At 42.7% G+C, this 20,450-nt stretch overlaps 2 protein-coding genes across 2 annotated transcripts; both read left to right on the forward strand.

The window, feature by feature from the left end:
- Window positions 1–4,458: 4,458 nt before the first annotated feature.
- Window positions 4,459–7,065, forward strand: LOC306753033 (sodium/myo-inositol cotransporter-like; the record flags this gene model as incomplete). The annotated part of the gene is made up of 4 exons (XM_079236864.1): window positions 4,459–5,098; window positions 5,206–5,401; window positions 5,704–5,831; window positions 5,918–7,065. The coding sequence occupies 4 exons, from the start codon at window positions 4,459–4,461 to the stop codon at window positions 7,063–7,065; spliced, it is 2,112 nt and encodes a 703-aa protein (XP_079092990.1).
- Window positions 7,066–15,473: 8,408 nt separating this feature from the next.
- LOC306753100 (ATP-dependent RNA helicase DDX3X-like) lies at window positions 15,474–20,431 on the forward strand (the record flags this gene model as incomplete). The annotated part of the gene is made up of 11 exons (XM_079236937.1): window positions 15,474–15,609; window positions 15,729–15,814; window positions 16,567–16,665; window positions 16,745–16,905; window positions 17,021–17,165; window positions 17,352–17,496; window positions 18,993–19,178; window positions 19,269–19,382; window positions 19,895–20,048; window positions 20,135–20,278; window positions 20,353–20,431. Exons 1-11 carry the CDS (start codon window positions 15,489–15,491, stop codon window positions 20,429–20,431), a joined length of 1,434 nt encoding a protein of 477 aa, XP_079093063.1. The 5' UTR covers window positions 15,474–15,488.
- Between the last annotated feature and the right edge of the window lie 19 nt (window positions 20,432–20,450).

Raw genomic sequence — 20,450 nt, forward strand, 5'->3', positions numbered from 1 at the left:
CTTTGGAATGTAAGAATACTTGATGAATCACAATTAAAAAATTAAAAACACACAATTGAACCTTAAGAATGTTTTAAGAATATGAATGTATATTAAGGCAAAACGCAGATGTCAATGGGTTCAGTACATTTAGGTTCCTTCACAAGACAAAAAGAGTAAAACAATGTTATTAAAATGCATTCATATTCATTATTCTGCATTGAAACATTAGGTTGAGAGAGCATGGCAGTTGTGAATCCCTTTGTTTTAGATTGTAATCGTGTAAAAAGCTGCAGGCTATATTGAACTTTTACTAAATGTCCATGCCGGCTTAAAACTTGTTTGACAGAAGTGCTCATTAAGCATAAACAGACGGAACTTGTTTGTATTGATGCTTTGATGAAACTGGAAATAACAAACCCTCTGTTTGCCCAGTTTCCTTATAACTTCAATCAATATTGACTCAACATAACAGGTCTATGTATTCGGGTGAGAAATTGTCACTGTCGTGCCCAACCGTTTGCAGCAGGAAAACACTTCCACGCTTTCTGCACTGAGCTCAAATAAAGCGAATGGAGCTGTGTGAGATTTTCCAAAGACTTGTACGCAACAGTTGACCCCAGCTGTCCTCCAAAGACCGGCACGCTGTGCTCAGCAACAAACACAAACACCAGCCCCGATGCAGGACCCTCATACTACCATCAAGGCTCCTGACGGCTAGCAGGAAATACAGCTGCACTGTAAGACTTTGATGTAAATTTACAGTGAAATTCTAACAGTAACCTACTGTATTGTGCTAATACAGTATAATGCTGTAAAAGCAATGCATTCTGGGAGGAATAGCGCTTGCTTCCATGATCCTACGGTCAAGTGTTTCTTTTCACAGTAATTTACTGCGTACCGCTGAGAATCATGGGAAAGTAACGTCTATTGTTTTGAAGTTCTCATAAACAATGAGCAGCCAGAGCGGAGTTTTGCAATTCCTGTCAATCTTGTCATTTTCTATTTGAATTATAATGTCTTCCATTTTAATACGTAAATCACTTTAATTTTTACCAGATTAAGATAAAACATTTAAAACTCGCGTCTATTTGTATTTTCACCGCTGCTCGGTTCGTGCTCCTCGCAGCAGCAGACCGTTCCCTTAGTGCCGTGGAGCAGACACAACACCTCACAATGTTACCATCGATATATTTTTTTGATTTTCACCACCGCCAGTTTGGGAAAGTCATGAGGATGTATTATTTTTAAGTTTTGATCTTCAGTCCAGACGAAAAGCGCAAGAAGGACGACTATTAACTACCTCAAGGTAAGTCCAGTTGCAACTTAAGATATATTTTTGAACACCTTTGCTAACGTGTAGGTTAGCTTTAGCACATGTTTCTACATGCTTTTTATGGTTGTAACCGTTCATTTGGCAAAGTTTTGTCTTTAACATGTCAAGTATATAGAGATCACCCAAGTCAGAGGGAGTAGAGATTAAGTGAAGAATGTTCTGGCACAAGGACATTAACATTAGACGCTTTATTGTCATTTATTTATCCCGCTCTTCAGCAAGCAACAAAATGTAATGTTCACAGCTGATGGCATAGTAGTCTGAGCTACTTTTGTCTCAGGGATCAGTCACACAGGAAGAGACAGAAAAGTCTCCTGTGCGACTGAGTGGGCGGGATTTACCCATCATGCAGTTTGGCGGTGTAATTCTTTTAAAACCATGAGTCAAGTTCTATCCCTGAGACATAAGTAGCTCCTACCACTGCGCCCTCACCTCTGAGCTGTGAACATTACATGTTGCTCCCTGCCAAATATTGCACTACCAGTATATGAAAAACATCACCACTTTGAGAATCACTGCTTTAGGTTACAATCACTATAAATACATTTGATTAACTCCTGGCCAGAATAAACTAATCTGTTGTCCACAGAGCCCTGGAGTGGCCTAATAACGCAACTGCAGTACTAAAAACAACCACATGGCGAAACACCGTGATTGTAATAGAGATGTGTACTTATGTACAAGAATGGTCAAGTTATCAAAAACCCTTAATGTTATTTACACATTCCAAAGATGTGACACTTATAAAAACCTAAGAAAAGTAAGTATTAGCAATAAATATAGCACCACTTTTCCATATATCTACTCTAATATGCATTACAAACATAAAGTAGGAAAAAGAACGATTAGGCTAACAATATATCGTGGCCATTAACAATAGTTTAGAAGTGGTTTGACTCACGTTTATTTATTTTTGTTCTACCTTGCCATCCTTTCCAGAAGCTGTGTTGGAATCAACCCAGAGGGACAAAGGCACGTCAGAGAAAGGTGATCAGCAAGAAGAGCGGACAGCGGTGCAAAAGGAAGTGACATCCCTGAAGCCGCATGTGTGCTCCCGCTTGAGGAAGCTCATGGATTTCAAGTGGGACTTTGTATGAGTTTGTCACTACCCTAACTCTGTCCATGGAGCACACACACACACACACACACACACACACACGCACACGCACGCACACACACACACACACACACACGCACACACACACACGCACACACACACACACACACTTCATATCTATGACTGTGTCTCACTCTTTCACATTGCTATTTGTATTTGTAAGGGCTATTTTTGTATTTATTTGGATTTAATTATCTTAACAATGTTCAAGTAGGCATTATTTTTTGTTTAATATTGAAGTTAGCTATTGGGTAAGCACACTATTGTTCAAGTAAATTAATCTTTTATTTGGATGCTATTTTTTGTCAAACTCAGGCTATTGTAATAAATAAAAATATTATAATGAATATGTCCTTTTGTCTTGTTTATTGTAAGTTGTTTTTTGTCATGCTTGTTAATTTTCCTGATGTTATATATTTTTTGAATAATTTAGAAATTTACTTTACATTTGGATTACAACAAGTTACTGTATTTCCATAAGAGAGTAGAGATGCTGTATTTGTATGAGAAACTGCTGCCAGTAAATTACTGTAATTTGGAATTATAGTAAATTACTGTATAAAAAGAATACAGCAAGCTGCTGTAATCTAGTAAAAACAGTAGAGATGCTGTACATTTTACAGTAATTTACAGGAGAAACTGCTGCCAGTAAATTACTGTGATTTGGAATTATTACAGTAGAGATGCTGTACATTTTACAGTAACTTACTGGCAGCAGTTTCTCCTGTAAGTTACTGTAATTTTACATGAAAAAGTTTTACAGTGTGGTTATTACGAGAGCAGCTGCGATGTGATGCACTACTTCACAGATACCAACACACTCTCAACCTTTCATTCTCAATAGTTTCCATTCCACAAGTTGGGTAAAAGTGGTCCAACCAGCCAGTCTGCAAACTGGCTCCGTCACTGATAAAGGACAGAAAGGGTTTAGTGCTCCACTCAGCATAGACAGTTTGTCATTCCCAAGCTCCTCCAGCCTCCGATAAAAAACACAAACATGAGGAAACAGCGGGCTTCAAGAACGAATCCGCTGTGCAGGTGCATCGGAAAGACGAGTCCGAGAAGCCGGTTTTGTGTATTTACTCAGCTTGCAGGGGTCTTGATGTAACCAGGGGTTGCATCGATCCCAACTTTTACAAGCCTCTATGGATCTTTGAAAACAAATATAACATCACACTGTAAGGCAAAATGAATGAATGAATATATACTTTATTAATCCCCAAGGTGAAATTTTTTTGTCGTCATCAGTAGCGCCTTACCACTTGAAATACAAACACACAAGATAAAAGATCAAATATATAAAGAAGCAACAGGGATGAGAAATATATACAAATTAAAATAAAGTAATGTATATATATATTTATATATATTTAAATATACACAATAAAATAGAATAGAATACCAACTAACTGGAATGAAATATATTTATATTTACAGCTGAAGAGTGTATTCATTAATTAAGTAAATAAGTAAATTACATAAACAGATTGTGCAAAGTGCAAAGTGCAAAATGCAAAATATATATGGTACAGTGATGAACTAATCCACGGAGGAACTAGCAAGCGGTGACTTGTTGTAAAGCCGTATAGCTGTCGTCAGGAATGTTCGAGTGACATAATAGTTCAGATCCAAGACATGAGCAGACTTGGACTCCTCTCATGGACAAAGCTTTTGTTGACGCACTACTAACAAGCCGTGACCGTAAAGGTATTCTACATGTACTTTAGAGATCGTAATGTCTCAACCTTGGTTCGAGAAAAGAATAATAATTTAGTTTGTACATTTGTGTTTGTTGCAGGATCCAGATGAGCATTTTCTTTTGAGGCTCCCTCATTTAAAACCCGGCTATAATGCACCGCCATTTTGCAGGCTGCCAAGTCGCAGCCAGCATTGCTTCCCAAAGTTGAGGGTCCCGACAAAGGAACAAGGAACCTGTATCTCAGACTCCCACTTGCTGACGGCTTCATACAAAAACGCAGAAGTTAGTGAGTTCAGTGCAGTTGAAGAGCGACAGAAGTGCTCGAACATGGCTGCCGCCGCCACCATGGAAGTGGCGGACATCATCGTCGTAGTGATCTACTTCCTCCTGGTGCTGGCGATCGGTTTCTTTGCCATGCGGAAAGCCAATCAGGGCACGGTGAGCGGCTACTTCCTCGCTGGCCGCTCCATGAATTGGGCGGTGGTGGGAGCGTCTCTGTTCGTCAGCAACATAGGAAGCCAGCATTTCATTGGACTAGCTGGGTCAGGTGCTGCTAGCGGGCTAAGCGTGGCTGCATGGGAGTTAAATGCTCTATTGCTGCTCCAGCTGTTGGGCTGGGTTTTCATCCCCGTGTATATTCAGTGTGGAGTCTACACCATGCCGGAGTACCTGTCCAAGCGGTTCGGCGGGAACCGGCTAAAAGTGTATTTGGCGGCGTTGTCTCTCATCCTGTACATCTTCACCAAGTTGTCTGTAGACCTCTACGCCGGGGCCTTGTTCATTCAGGAATCCTTAGGGTGGAACCTCTATCTCTCCATCATCTTCCTCATCATCATGACGGCTGTGCTGACCGTCACTGGCGGCCTGGTCGCTGTCATCTACACGGACACGGTCCAGGCTTTCCTCATGATCGCCGGAGCACTCTGCCTCACAGGCCTCAGCCTCTACAAAGTGGGAGGACTTGAAGGTATGTATTGATCTCCTTTCATGCAATGACGTTAAACCCATGGTGCATCAATTAAACTGCAATTCAAACCGCATGCTATGCTTTTTGCTAAACTGTGTTATTTTAAGGGGTGAAGACCAAGTACATGCAGGCTTCGCCAAACATCACCGCCATCTTTCTATCTTCACCCAACCTGACGTATTCTGAATCCTGCCACCTCCACCTCCTCCCAAAGCCGAATGCTCTGAAGATGCTTCGAGGCCCGACGGATCCAGACCTGCCTTGGCCCGGTTTCCTGCTTGGCCAGACGCCATCCTCCATTTGGTACTCGCCAAATCTTTCCACATAGACTGTCTTCCTCACTGCTTTAGTTCCTTGTAGTCAAGCTTGTACAAAACAGTGAAAACATATTGAGATTGCCATGACGTTTTCTGAGAACATCCATGCTTCCCAGACAAGTTCATGGCAATCTGTCCAATGGTTGTTGAGATATTTTGGGCCATCGAGCCACATGTTTAAAGGTGCCCTGAGCCTATAGTATGCCTAATCCCTGCACACACAGTCAGAACAAACAGGACAGGTAATAAGGAGTGAGGACTATGTGTTAATGTCCCTTTGTGTTGCAGGTACTGGTGCACAGATCAAGTGATTGTTCAGCGGGTTTTGGCAGCGAAGAACATTGCCCATGCCAAAGGATCTACTATCATGGCTGGCTTTCTGAAAATCCTCCCCATGTTCATCATCGTCATCCCAGGTACAGCCATTCATTGCTTTTGATAGCTCACCTTTTTAGGATTGCTGCTGATTAAATAACTGATCCATGCATCGTGATGATTCCAGGCATGATTTCCAGGATCCTGTTTGCTGATGAGTTGGCGTGCATCAGCCCAGAGCACTGCCTGGAGGTGTGCGGCTCCGCGAGCGGCTGCAGCAACGTGGCTTACCCGCGGCTCGTCATGTCGGTGATGCCCGTCGGCCTCCGCGGCCTGATGATGGCCGTGATCATCGCAGCTCTGATGAGCGACCTGGACTCCATCTTCAACTCCGCGAGCACCATATTCACGTTGGACATTTACAAGATGCTGCGGAAGCAGGTGTCCTCCAGGGAGCTGGTGATGGTCGGCAGGTTGTTTGTGGTTTTCATGGTGATCGCCAGCATCGCCTGGGTGCCCGTCGTCATCGAGATGCAGGGAGGCCAGATGTTCTACTACATCATGGAAGTAACAGACTACCTGACTCCACCCATCGCTGCCACCTTCTTGCTTGGCATGCTGTGGCATCGCTGCAATGAGAAGGGGGCCTTTTGGGGCGGGGTGGTGGGGTTTGTCCTCGGAGCGGTGCGTCTGATTTTGGCAATGGTTTACCGCGAGCCTCACTGCGACCAGCCTGATGAGCGGCCATCGTTCATCAAAGATGTTCACTTCATGTATGTGGCAGCCATCTTGTTTTGGGTTTCGGCTCTGGTGACCGTAGTAGTGAGTCTCTGCACCCCTCCGCCCAGAAAAGAACAAATCATAAACACCACACTGTGGGGGTTAAACCAGAGGAAGAGATTAAAACATGACAATCAGAAAAATGTCCAACTAAGCAATAATCATGTCATCGAAGCCAATGACATAGAAACACATCTTACGAATTCTGACCTTAAAAAGGTAGACGAGGGAGAAGGGAGAGGAGTGAGGGTTAGGGAGGAGGAGGAAGAGGAAGGCTGCCTTGGAGGAGGGAGGGTTGGGGAGGAGGAAGAGGAAGGCTGCCTTGGAGGAGGAGGGCGAGGAGGAGTGGAGGGTGGGAGGTGTATGAAGGCTTTGGTGTGGCTCTGTGGCTTCCAGGAGAAGCCGTCCGAAGCTCAGGTCCTCACAGTCCAGGAACAGGAGAAGATTGTGGACGAGCTTCTCCATGAACCTCCTCGAACCAGAATCCTCCTGAACACGGCTCTGGTGGTGATCTGCTCTGTCGGCATCTTTCTCTTTATCTATTTCTCATTATGAGCTCCTTTCAATTCCAAGCAGTGGGACACGTTTGTCCATAAACTACAAGCAGGAATGGTTTGCAGGTAAGCTATCGTTCAGTTTTCTCCTAACGTTGGATGAAAAAAGAGCATCGTGAGAACATTTTGAAAGGCCTCCTGTACAAACAGCTTTTTCCTAACAATTGCACTTCAAAATAGATTTGAATTATTCTTAGGATTGGGCTGATGACCCAACTTTTTTAATACAACGAATTAGTACTTTATTGTATATTATGAAATGTATTTTCGAAATCGATGCGGCCGCCCAAATTCAGACGCAGAAAAAAATGCTTTCTTCGCGTATTAACGCCTTTTAGGAGACACTAGCTGTTAAGATAGTCTTTAATAACATTGCATTTTAAGTTCCACTGAATTTAATAAAGTATTCCTCTTTTTACAGGGGACTATCAGAAGCCAACTCAACGGTACAGAGGTCCACAAACCTCTGCCTTTAGGAGTTGAGTGTAAATGCTTGGTGGCAGCTATGGTGGTGGTAGTTATTAACGTTCATCCACAAATTGGGAAAACACCCAGGAAAATTGGCTGCAGTTAAACTTCATCAACAGTAGGAATCACCTCATCTGTGAGACTTCCCACCCATGGCCGTAAAGACATTGAAGCAATACGTGTACTCCACATGGTTTCAATTAGTGTGAACTATTCATTTTGTACGACACAGCGTCATCTGCTGTATCACAGCTTTACATCAAAACTGCCCCAAACCCCTCTGCAGCCATGCCATGTGTCACCGCCTGTCTTGGGGAGATGAAGGCGTATATGAGCAACAACTTTCTCCAGTTAAAAGCAAAACTGAAGCCCTCCTTGTTGGCACTCCACACCAGGTTCAGACATCATCCATAACTCATCTCACCTTTGACAGTCAGGTCATACCCCTCTCCTCCACAGTCACCAATCTGGGAGTTCGGTTTGACCCTCACCTGACCTTTACTGACCATATCAAATTCCTGTGCAAAACCTCCTTTTATCATCTAAAAAACATCTCCAAACTCCGCCCCACTTTAACCCTGTCAGACACAGAGAAGCTCGTCCACGCCTGTATCTCCTCAAGACTGGACTACTGCAACTCACTCTGCACTGGGATCACTGACAAGAACATCCAAAAACTACAGTATATCGGCGGCGCCACGCTTGTGGAACGGTCTCCCTGACCACCTGAGGGCAACTCAGACACTGAACTCTTTTAAGACTGGCCTAAAAACCTCTTTATTCAGGAAGGCATTTTTTGAGTTAATGTATTGTCAGCTATTACATTCTTATTTTTATTTTTTATGGGTTGCTTTAACTATCTTAACTTACTTTTGAAGGAAGAGTGCAATAAAAATGAAATGCATTATTATTATTATTGTTATTATTATCTCTTTTTGCTGCGTGGGGCCTGAACATAGATGATCTACACCATTGTCCAAAACACAAAGGTGCATGTGCATATTGACTCTTGAGTCACATAACAACAGTCGAATGGATTGCCAAGATTCTCCACGGTATGAATTTCATACCTCATCTCGCTATTGACAATTTCCGTTTGCCCAATACTTTGGTTTGTGACTGATGACATTTCCATCAGCCTCAGCTGTACTTTGAGTTGAGTGCTAATTAACAAATGTTACACGCTTAAACAGAGAAAACGGCTACTTTTATACCTGATGAGATAAACATTATCATTGTGACCATTATGCCCCCAGGTTGTTATGCCGGTATTCTTGTATTAAACGTTGACAAAATGCAAATGTTGGCTTTATTGATGCCGTCTGATTGTCTTTCTCAGAGAAGCATGCATATAAGGAACAAGTCAGCAAGAAGCTTTAATAGAAAATAACTGAATGTGAAAGGCAATTAAATATCAGGACACATTAGTCATGGTATGTCAAGCCGACTTCACATCCTCTCGTAAAAGATACAGAGATAGTCAAAAATGCCACCACTCAACTCTTGTCAGTTAGGGTAATAAAAACAACCGCCTCTGCCACAGCGGAAAGTTACAGACCTTGAAGTGGAAAGTTACTGCGGGTAGACACATACCACACTTTTTTTTCTTCTCTTTGGCGTCTTCAAGTTCATAATCATACAATTTAAGTTGCTGCAAGAGTTGAGCTGCGTTCAGGAAATGTCCCTCTCTTTCTCGGTCCGTTTTGCCATGAAAGACATTTCTGGTGGGACCAATTTGATTATACAACGATCAATATGTCGCAGCTATTCTCTAAAAGCTTTACAGAATGTAGGAAACAATGGTTTATTGAAGTTTGTGTTGGTTTTTGCAACAAGACTGCTCACGTTTCCAAATACCAGTGGTCAATATTTGAACAAGTCACTGTATACACACCAAAAAAAAGTTATACATTTAACAGGAACTGACTATAAACCACAGAAAACATGTATCTGTGGTTGTGGGTTCTAGTTTAATACCAACAATGCGCTCATAATAAATAGCGTGTTTAATTTTGGTACACCACGGCCCCTAACCACTAAGCCAGTTGGTGACATAAAAAACATTTAAGAAAGCTTTGCAAGTCAGAGTATGAGCTGTGTGATCGTAAGAAGAACTGGTGTCACACACTTCTTTGAACTGGTTCTGAGAATGTGTTCATTAAATGTATTAAAATATCAAACACAAAACTGAGGGCAAACTGTTATTATTAGTTTACACCACAAGTGGGAAGCCTTTCTCCAAACTCACCCACAACCACCCGGACGTGAACAGGGAGTTTCCATTCATAAATACCGCACACATTCAGTGGATACATCTGTTATAAATACTATGAAAAGAGAGTTATTGAGCAAGTAAAAACATGTAAAACCTCAAGTGGACGTGGGCCAAAGAATGGAGGACCAGGGCAGCAACACCTGTGTGCCCCAACAACAAAACCATAACAGGGCAAGCAAAAAGAAAGATGGTGCACTGAAATACCACCACCATGAGTTGGTGAGGGGGAGGCACATCCAACCAGACGGCAACTGCAGTAATTACAATGAGCGAGGCAGCCAGCATGCACATCAACACAAACCAACACAAGTCACGCATTTTGCACACATGCCACCTTTTTAACCATTACTTGAATACCTGCAGAGTTCCAGAATACAAACAAGTTTTGCAGCCAGGAGTGAAATATGACGTCGTTCCAACTTTGAAAACACACTGTGCTGCATGGAGAGAATTTTAATAAAATGGCCACCGTGCATCCAGTAGTTATGTATTTGTTCACCGTGTCAAAGCAGATGCAAATGTCTTCACTAAATCGCCTATTTACCTTACTTCACCTTTCCCATTAACTGTGTTACTGCTGTTTCAATTCTTAGTGGTCAGCAATGGAGGGTGAGAGATCACATTACACTCACATTATAAATAAACAATGTATAAATATCTTAAGTATTTTAATGGGGCATATAATAAAAAGTACAGGATATGAATTCCTATATGAATGATTTGTTATGCATCATTAATATATTAAAAATAAGTAATTAAAACAAATTTAGAGGCAAATGGAAATAGAAAGAAGGCAACTGACAATATACACGTTACTATAATGGCGATATCGCGACAAACTGGGATTAAAGTCTCGCGGTATCTGGATTAATAACATGTCCGATGCGTCAGTCAAGCTAGGGAGTGTTAGCACGCGGCGGTCCGGAAGTAAGAAAGTAAAATATTTATTTTTATTTTTAAGGACGTGTTACGTTGTAAAAGCAAACCTTAACCCCATGTAAAAATGTCCAACATATGATTCAGACTAGATGCACTGATGTTTATAGAGTTTTGAACGCATACAAATAACAAAACAAACAACGTGGTTGTCACATTTGATTGCATTTCCATGATTTAGCACATACAGTAAACATAACATAACACAACAAAATATAATTATTTTTAATTTGGCAAATACAAATTGTATTATACAGATAAAGCCATATCTGACACATATATAACACATTTTTACATTGACCTGTGTTTGTAGACTTTTATTCTGGCGCGACCGGATATAGTTTACGTTATATTCGGGTCAGCGTGACTCGTGCACGACGGCTTCAGCTCAGCTTCAGCTAAAGAGCAAACCGACATCAGCTGAGTTTGCATTAAGTACCATCCTTGTAGCTAAAATACAGGAATTTATCATAACGTAAAATTCAAGATTAGCAATTTACAAAGTTACTTCTCGCTGTTGAACCAATGAAATAGCTGTCAGCTGCCGTGACCACAGAAACAAGACAGAAGGAGACATAACACATCAAACCCGGCTAACAAAGAGGTCCTCTTTTCAACGACAACATTTTTCCTCCATATTCTATAGTTATGAGTCATGTGGCCGTCGAAAATGTCCACGGTCTAGAGCAGCAGGTAAGCCTCGTCCGTTTAATGTCTCTTGCAGAGTCAGCTGATGAAATGTGTTATAACTCCCGGGGATAAACGTTACCGGCTAGCTTAAAAAGCGCCGCTAACGCGCTGCTACCGTGCTAGCTGGCGTTGGGTGCGCTTCATTTGCTCGCCTTTGCGTCCACTAGCGGCTGCGGAGCGGGGACCCAACCATTCGGTGTGGAAAACAAACGGGTTCTTCCTTTTTTTAAATCTGTTGGATTGTAGCTGCGTTCGCGACGTTATGAGTTGTCAAAAAGTTACGTATGAACAGCTGCAACGTGAGACGGGATAGCGATGACCCCGCCCGGGTGGCGCCGCCGGCTTCCCCACGTGGTCATATGAAACGCACCCGTCGACTGTTATCTTCGCTGCGTTTTGTCTTGCAGCTTGATTCAATAATAAAATGGAGGTGCAGAGATGGAGCTAGCGGGTCGGACACGCGCACACAATGCGGCGTGTGGCCATTCGACCCGCTGTGTTTCTTAGTTTGTCTTGACTGCGTCCCGCTTAAAAAATATCTTTTCGTCTGCGTCACTAGGAGCGTAGTCCCACGTTAGTTGTGTCTGCCTGGTCAGACAGTTGGATGGCAACAGAAAGGTACTGTGTGTTCTCAATGGACATGTTGGGAAGGTGTGCGTATCAAAATGTCTACGAGAGCGCCGAATGCACAACATTTAAACACACACATGTAGTTTTCAGCTAGGATGCAAAAACAAGCTGCAATGGGATTTTATGGAGAAATCAATCCATCGTATTAGCTGAGTTCATTCCTGCAGAAGAGCATCCTAAACCCCCAAGACTGAAATGCAGTTTCTGGCAATAAAAGCATAAATTCAAAGTTGTTGGTCGAGTTGTTTCTCTGCTCAGAGAAACAACAGCACAGCGTTTTCCTCATCACGTTGCTATCCTTATGTTGTGAAGTGTCGCGGACCAGCTGTTTGCTGACGTCACCATAATAGCATTTCTGCAGGACACGGTTCAAATAATTTTCAACCTAGTGTGCAGAGTTGTCTGCTGCTGTAAATAAAACATGTCTGTGTCCTCTAGTGGGTTATCAAAGAACAATCCATTGTGTGTTTTCATTTTAAAGTAGGAAGCCGGTTTTAATCGCACCTGCCGCAAGAAGAATAATTCTCTTGACTCCAACATGTTTAACAAAGCTGGATCATTTGTTCTGCTGAACATGAGTGTGTTTGTTGTTTGTGTGACTCTTTGTGTCCGTTTCTCCAGCTCGCTGTCCTAGACTTGAGTGCGGCAGACGGACAAGGTGGAAACCCGAACCGTAAGCAGCCGACAGAACTTCACATTGTTTTTCTAAACACTCACACACCTGAACTTTTGACCTCCACTCGTAATAAACTCTGGTTAACAAGGCCGCAGACAGGGAAGTACAACACATAAAATAAATAGGGGAAGGACAGGAAAGCCACCATGGAAATATTTTCTTTTTCCTTTACGACAATGTACATCACTTTTTTAAAATGTAAACTAACCTGATCACTGATAATAGCAATTTAGTACAGTTTAAATGTCATTGACACAGTTTCCATGATTCCTACCTTCAGATGTGCACCACAGATCAATGGATGTTGAAGGTGCTTCAAACGCTATTAATTTAAAATCCTTAAAGTCTAATAATTAAATGATGTTGGACACTGTCGCTCTCTGTCTGCCGGGCGATGTATTCCTCCACATTTACAGAACAAAGACTTCCAAAAATGGTGTGTAGCATCAAGTGTAGTCTGTCCTGTGGAGTTGTCTAGTAAACAAACTAAAACCAAGTTGTGTTTACAGTTAGTTGTGATCACCAAAATACATTGTGTGAGTCTTTGAGTCCATGTCCTTCCTCCTAAAACAATTGCAAACAGATTTACTCTGGATATTTTGCATTGTTTACATCCTTGTTGACTAGCTAGCAGTCACCTTCCTACATGCCTTTGCTGGTGCGTCGCTAAGTTTCTTTGCACAACTTCATTACTGCCATCAACATTTGATCAGCGTGAAACCGAAAGCAGAATGTGAATCGTGTCTCCCGCACGCCGGCGAAATGCTACCAGGGTCAAAAACTCCACAGGGTACCTTTTTTATTCACTGCATTTGTTTCCAGATGAAACTGAAACACTGCTTCTGTCCCGCAGGAAATGCCTTTGCTGCCGGTCGACAGGGCGGCTACACCATAGCGCCACCAGCCAACTGTAAGTTCCCCTCTGAACTTCAACTAATCACACATTTGCATTTTGCTGCCTGTTTATTTAGTTCTCATTACCGTACATGTTACTCCATCACATTTATTACTCATCGGTATTATTAAGTAATCTGCATTCACAGCAGTGATGAGTAATAACCGTTCTATATTCTAACATTAATTTATTTTTCATTGTTTAGTTAATCACTGGCTCTTTCTCCCTCTGCAGATGGTTGGGATGGGGGGCGCAACAATTTTGTCAATGGCTACCATGACAACCGCATGGCTGGCGGCAACACGTTTAACCGCGGCCCGCCTCGCATGGAGCGGGGCAGAGGTGGTGTCGGAGGGGGTTACCGCGGCAACAGGGGCGGTGCCTTCAACCCCATCAACCCGCCACAGCCAATGGCGTTTGGTGGCTACGAAAATAAAGGTGTGGTTTTGATTTTCCTGCATGAATCCGTTATCCTCTATGGTGGGAGATATCTGCTCTGCACATAACACAAAAATACAATATTTGTTGCACACTCAGCATGCAGTTCATCTCTGCAGACATTGTGCATGTATATATTTATATAAAATCCTATATTTCAGCCCAAAGACCAGCTGTAGTTGTCCCCACACCCTGTTCAATACTGTTGTAATAATAAGATATGTATGAAAGTGTCTTTTTATAGTTTCATGTTCATTGCCAGATGCCGGCGGCTGGAACACTGCCAAAGACGCCTATGGCAGTTTTGGGAACAACCGTGGGAAGTCTGCGTTCTTCAATGACAGAGGCAATGCTAACAGAGGAAGGTACGAGATGAGACACTGCAGGCTGAGTAACTTCTGTCCCTGAAACAACTTCAGGTTGAGGCGCCATGTTCAACATGAAAGCAAAACGTTAACCTCTAGTGATCCTGTGTGTGTGTGTGTGTGTGTGTGTGTGTGTGTGTGTGTGTGTGTGTGTGTGTGTGTGTGTTATGCTGTCCTTGGGAAAACTTTGCTTTTAGATCAAAAAGAAGCATGTAGTGTACCTTTTTTATGGATATCATAGTTGAGCTAAAAGCCCCAATTACTGCATTGTGAGGCAAAGTGACCATTCCACGAATGCTAAATACTTACAAATGAAGTTTTCTAGAGAAGTGTGATTTGTAGAATTTGCTAAACATCATAGCAGCATCACATATCTTGTCTCTGTGTTGTGCTCAGGTTTGAGCATGGTGGATTCGGAGGAGGAGGAGGCGGTGGAGGTGGTGGTGGAGGTGGAGGTGGCGGCGGCGGTGGAAACAGCCGCTGGGTGGAGGAGTCCAGAGAGGAGGGAGACTGGGCCAAACCAACACCACGTAACGAACGCCTTGAAAAGTGAGTCTGCTTTTACAACCAGAAACATGGGAGAAACTAATTTGATATTCAATTCCTTAGTTCCAGGACCTGCTTTACTCTTGGAAGTTGTATTTTTTAATGCGTTTATAAACTGATTTTCTTCAGGGTTTTGTGCTGTTGGTCAGATGTATTACTTTTGTTTTGCTCAGTCATCTTTTTCTCCTCCGTTCTTCCTCTCTAGTGAATTGTTCGCCGCCAGTAACACTGGGATTAACTTTGAGAAATACGATGACATTCCTGTTGAGGCCACAGGACAGAACTGCCCTCACCACATCGAGAGTGTAAGCTGCTGCTGTTAACTAGGGATCCAACAATATTGCATTATATATATATATATATATATATATATATATATATATATATATATATATATATATATATATATATATATATATATATATATATATATATATAAATATATATATATATATATATATATATATAAATGTTTTATTTTGTGTTCTAGTTCACAGATGTGGACATGGGTGAGATTGTCATCGGTAACATTGCTCTGAGTCGCTACACCAGACCGACCCCTGTCCAGAAATATGCCATTCCTATTGTGAAGTCCAAGCGAGACCTCATGGCCTGCGCGCAGACAGGTAGGACAAACACACAGTACACCGTTACTCTAGAAACCAAACAAAGCGATGTATTAATCCTGGAAAATGTTTCTGCTGAATACCCAAGGATATGGATGAGGTTGGCTTTGTGTCCGTAGGTTCTGGGAAGACTGCAGCGTTTCTGCTGCCGATTCTCAGCCAGATTTACAACGATGGACCAGGAGAAGCTCTCAATGCCGCGAAAGCATCCGGACAGGTCAGAAAACAACAAACACTGGACTTTATTTCCTTACGCTTTTAAAATGAACATAAATGTATGGATAAATTGCTAGTGGAGTTTTTATTATTATCTATAATGTGTTATGAAGATACGTCTTTTAGATTAGATGCATTTAATGTGTAGTCTATTCACCAGGCAAACGGCAAAAACACTACATTTAGTTCAGATGGAGAACGATCTTAAGTAATTGGCAAATGGTAGATAATAGTACACAAGACCACAACTGCACAAGACGATGCTTAGCTTCCCTTAACCTTTAAAGAGGAGCTGTTTCCACACTCACTCACTCACTCACTCACTCACTCACTCACTGTGGGTAAGTGAACAATAGCTCTCAGCGTCAGTTAATTATATTAATTCTGAAAACGAGCAGAACCACTTAACTTCAAAGAACGATCTTTACATCTGTTTCAGAGGTTTTCTCAGTTTATTTTCCCTCACTTATTCTACTAACCCGTTAAAGAAAAGCTGTTCAGAGTATATTGTCTTCAATAAGCTGTTGAACAAATGAAATAGCCGAACAGATTTTAATGTGAGCCTAATCTGGACTAAGTGTGATCATGAAGCTGTTATGTGGGGAAAAATAAATAATGAATAGTCCACAAGTACATTTGAGTTAATCATAACCAACTGAAACTATGTTCTCCCTCTTTAGACTTTAACAACAAACAAACTTGTACATTTTCGTTATTGAAAATGTTGCGTTGTCATTACAGGATAATGGAAAGTATGGGCGTCGTAAGCACTACCCCCTCTCACTGGTTTTGGCTCCGACCAGAGAACTGGCCCTGCAGATATACGATGAAGCCAGGAAGGTAAACGATCCCATCAGCAAGAAATCTGGACGAACGTTTATCGACGTGTTTCTTCAACCTTTTCGTCTTTTGTCTGTAGTTTTCCTACCGCTCCAGAGTGCGTCCCTGTGTGGTGTATGGAGGCGCTGACATTGGCCAGCAGATAAGAGATCTGGAGAGAGGATGCCACCTGCTGGTGGCCACACCTGGGAGACTGGTGGACATGATGGAGAGGGGGAAGATTGGGCTGGACTACTGCACGTAAGATTAGGGACTCACTTAATGCTATCCCTCATCTTCTAGAATGAGACATTTTATTTGATCATGTTCAAGTTTTCGCTCCTCATCTTCCTCTCTCGTGTCCTCTTCACTCAAGCTACCTGGTCCTGGATGAGGCCGATCGTATGTTGGACATGGGATTCGAACCACAGATCAGACGCATCGTTGAACAGGACACCATGCCGCACAAAGGCATCCGACAAACCATGATGTTCAGCGCAACCTTTCCTAAAGAGATCCAGGTATGTTTGCTGTTACATCAAATTCAAAAAGTACAATTTGGCGGACATGCATTGTCGTTTCAAAAGGACAATTTCTTTATTTGCTCTTGGCAGACTGTAAGGGCGTTGATGCAATGGTAAAGCAATGCAGAGGCACCTGAAGTGCTGAAAATGTATTAATAAGCACATTTTCTGCTCTACTTCCAGATCCTAGCCAGGGATTTCCTGGACGAGTACATCTTCCTGGCGGTGGGCAGAGTGGGTTCCACCTCAGAGAACATCACTCAGAAAGTTGTGTGGGTGGAGGAGAGCGATAAGAGGTCCTTCCTGCTGGACCTGCTCAGTGCTACAGGTGAGACAGTCGCATAGCGGCGACGGCTCATTGCCTTCAGATGTCTCCTCGCACTGCAGAACTACGACACACACGACATTCCTCGGTTTAGAGCTACTGCTAACGCACACATACACACAATGCGGTTTTTATTCCCACAATCCTTTTCCCATTATCATATTGTCGTCCTCCCATCCCAGCCGATGCATTCCTCGTGTTTAGCGCAACACATTTGTGAACTGAGGCCGACTTTGGGTACATTAGAACATACAGAGTTGGTTTTCTCCTGCTGATTGAGTGCAGTTGACATGTTGGTGGTTTGGTGTGGTTTTATCCTAAGTCATCCCCAGCGAGGTACAGGACAATACTGGAGACAACATAGAGAAACCTGGTAAGCTCCTCAATGGGAAAACTTGTAATTGTCATTTCATATTTTACATAATTTTGCTTGCCCTTTGATGTTCTTCTGTGGATGGAGACTCCTTTGTTTATTCCGTTATTTTCGGTTCTGTGTATCATTTCATGGGTCCAGTTTGCTCCGCCTTCAATCAAACATGCTTGTTGTACTTTTTATTTCTCGGTTGTCGAGTTTTTCGTGGCATTTACGTGCAGTATGTTGCTGTGGTGTCTTCATGTCGGGCCCAAAGCCTCGATGGAGAGAGTCTGGTCATGTTGTAGACGAGTGGAGACAAACGCGGGCCGATGGCCGTCGCTTCATAATCAGGAAGTAATGTTCATGGAGGAAGAGCTGTGACCAAACTCTTTCCATCAGTGGCTCAACTCACAACAACACAGTGCTGCTGATACTGTTAACTATTGTTTCTTGTAATTATTGTGTTTTGTTTTTATCCACACTGCCTGTTGCACTGTTCTCTTCATAGACAAATGTGATGTGAACATTTTAAGCTAATTAGGGTGCATGTTATTAAGATGTATGTATCGCACCAGGGGCTGAAACGGCCTCACCAGTAGATGTTTGACCTGTCAGTGGGGCTGAAGGAGTAGCTGATATTAATATATTGTACCTGCAGCTCTTTTTTTTTAAATTGCAAATGAATGAATTTCCTGTTAAATGTTTGCTAGCTGCAGGAATCCAAATGTTATTTATTGTGACTTTAGTGTCAAAAACCTTTTGATACAAAGGATTTTCACATCAAATTGTATCGAAATGTCACAAAGCTGACATCAATGTTTTGTTGAGTATAAGATAGAATTGGTTGTTGATTCTGGCAAAATCTATCGGATACAAGTCAGATCCACATCATGAAGGGAGACGGGAAGTCTGAAACCTTTATGTTGCCAAGTCTTCTGATGTGTTTATATCTTGGGTTCAAAGAAAGCGTGTGACCTCCTGACTGTTCTTCTTTTCAGTATTCAAAATCTGAGGTTTTAAAACAGAAAAGCTCTGCAGCAGCCACTTAATTCTCATCGAGGTTAAATCGGCGCCAGTGTTGTAAATTCGGCGACCGTCCACTAGCGCTTAACCTCAGGTGTCTCTTCTCTCGGCTCATCATCAGGTAAGGACTCGTTGACTCTGGTATTCGTGGAGACCAAGAAAGGCGCCGACGCCTTGGAGGACTTCCTGTATCGGGAGGGCTACGCCTGCACCAGTATCCACGGCGACCGCTCCCAGAGAGACCGAGAGGAGGCCCTGAGCCAGTTCAGATCCGGAAAATGCCCCATTCTGGTGGCCACAGCGGTCAGTAACCATAACGCCCTGCGAGACACACCGGTTACATTGCTGAATGAATATTATTAAACTTGCTTTTTTCTTGTTTGTGCAATTCAGGTAGCAGCGCGCGGTCTGGACATCTCCAATGTGAAACATGTGATTAACTTCGACCTGCCCAGTGACATCGAGGAGTATGTCCACCGTATCGGACGTACGGGACGAGTCGGAAATCTGGGTAAGTCATTGAGCCACACCCTATTAGAAATTGTGCTTTTACTACTACCAGGGTTCTTACAGTCATGGAAAACCTGGAAAAGTCATGGAGTTTAAAAATGGTTATTTCCAGGCCTGGAAAAGTCCTGGAAAAAAATAAAATCCCTAAAGTTTAGTAAAAGTCATGTAAATGTGTTATATTCATGTGTTCATGACGTTCATTTACGCTGAGTTTGAAATAATGAATATGCTTTTAAAAGAGACTCAAAATATAAGCAGGCAGACATACAGGCATCTATATAAATGTTTATTCTTTTAATCAAACTATTGTCTCATTTATTTGTGTCATTTAAGGTTTACTGTATGCTTTGTATTCTCATTGTTAGTTTAAATACTACATTTACTCACTTTTTACTGTTTACACCCAGATTTCACTAAACGTTTGTCATGACATTTGGTTAAAAGTTATGAAATGCACTGGTCAGAATGTGTCTGAACCCTGCACTACCGTTACTTACTACTTTTTACCTGCAGGACTGGCCACATCGTTCTTCAACGATAAAAATGGGAACATCACTAAAGACCTGCTGGACATCCTGGTAGAGGCCAAACAGGAAGTTCCCTCATGGCTTGAGAGCCTGGCCTATGAGCACCAGCATAAGAGCACCAACAGAGGGCGCTCTAAGAGGTAGACGCACACGCCGTTTCCTCCCATTTGATTACGTTTTGGCCAAATGCAGTGACGTTCACTATGCATTTGATTTTTGCCACCAGGTTCTCTGGTGGTTTTGGAGCACGTGATTATCGTCAGACGGCCGCCGGAGGAACCGCCGGAGGGTTCGGAGGACGTGGAGGTCGCAACCAGGCAGCACATGGAGGCACCCGCGGGTTTGCAGGAGGTGAGGATCCGGGACCATTGTGACTTTTGGTTCATTGGGTTCCCTTTGCTTTGCTGACTTTGCGTTTTCTCCCGTTTCGTCCCGCCCAGGTAGCTTCGGTAACTTCTACACCAGCGACGCCTACGGAGGAAACTACTCGCAACACTCTCAAGTTGACTGGTGGGGCAACTAGGTTCCTCCTTCCTCCCTTG

This window comes from Taurulus bubalis, assembly GCF_910589615.1.
Source record: "Taurulus bubalis genome assembly, chromosome: 21".
NCBI lineage: Eukaryota > Metazoa > Chordata > Actinopteri > Perciformes > Cottidae > Taurulus > Taurulus bubalis.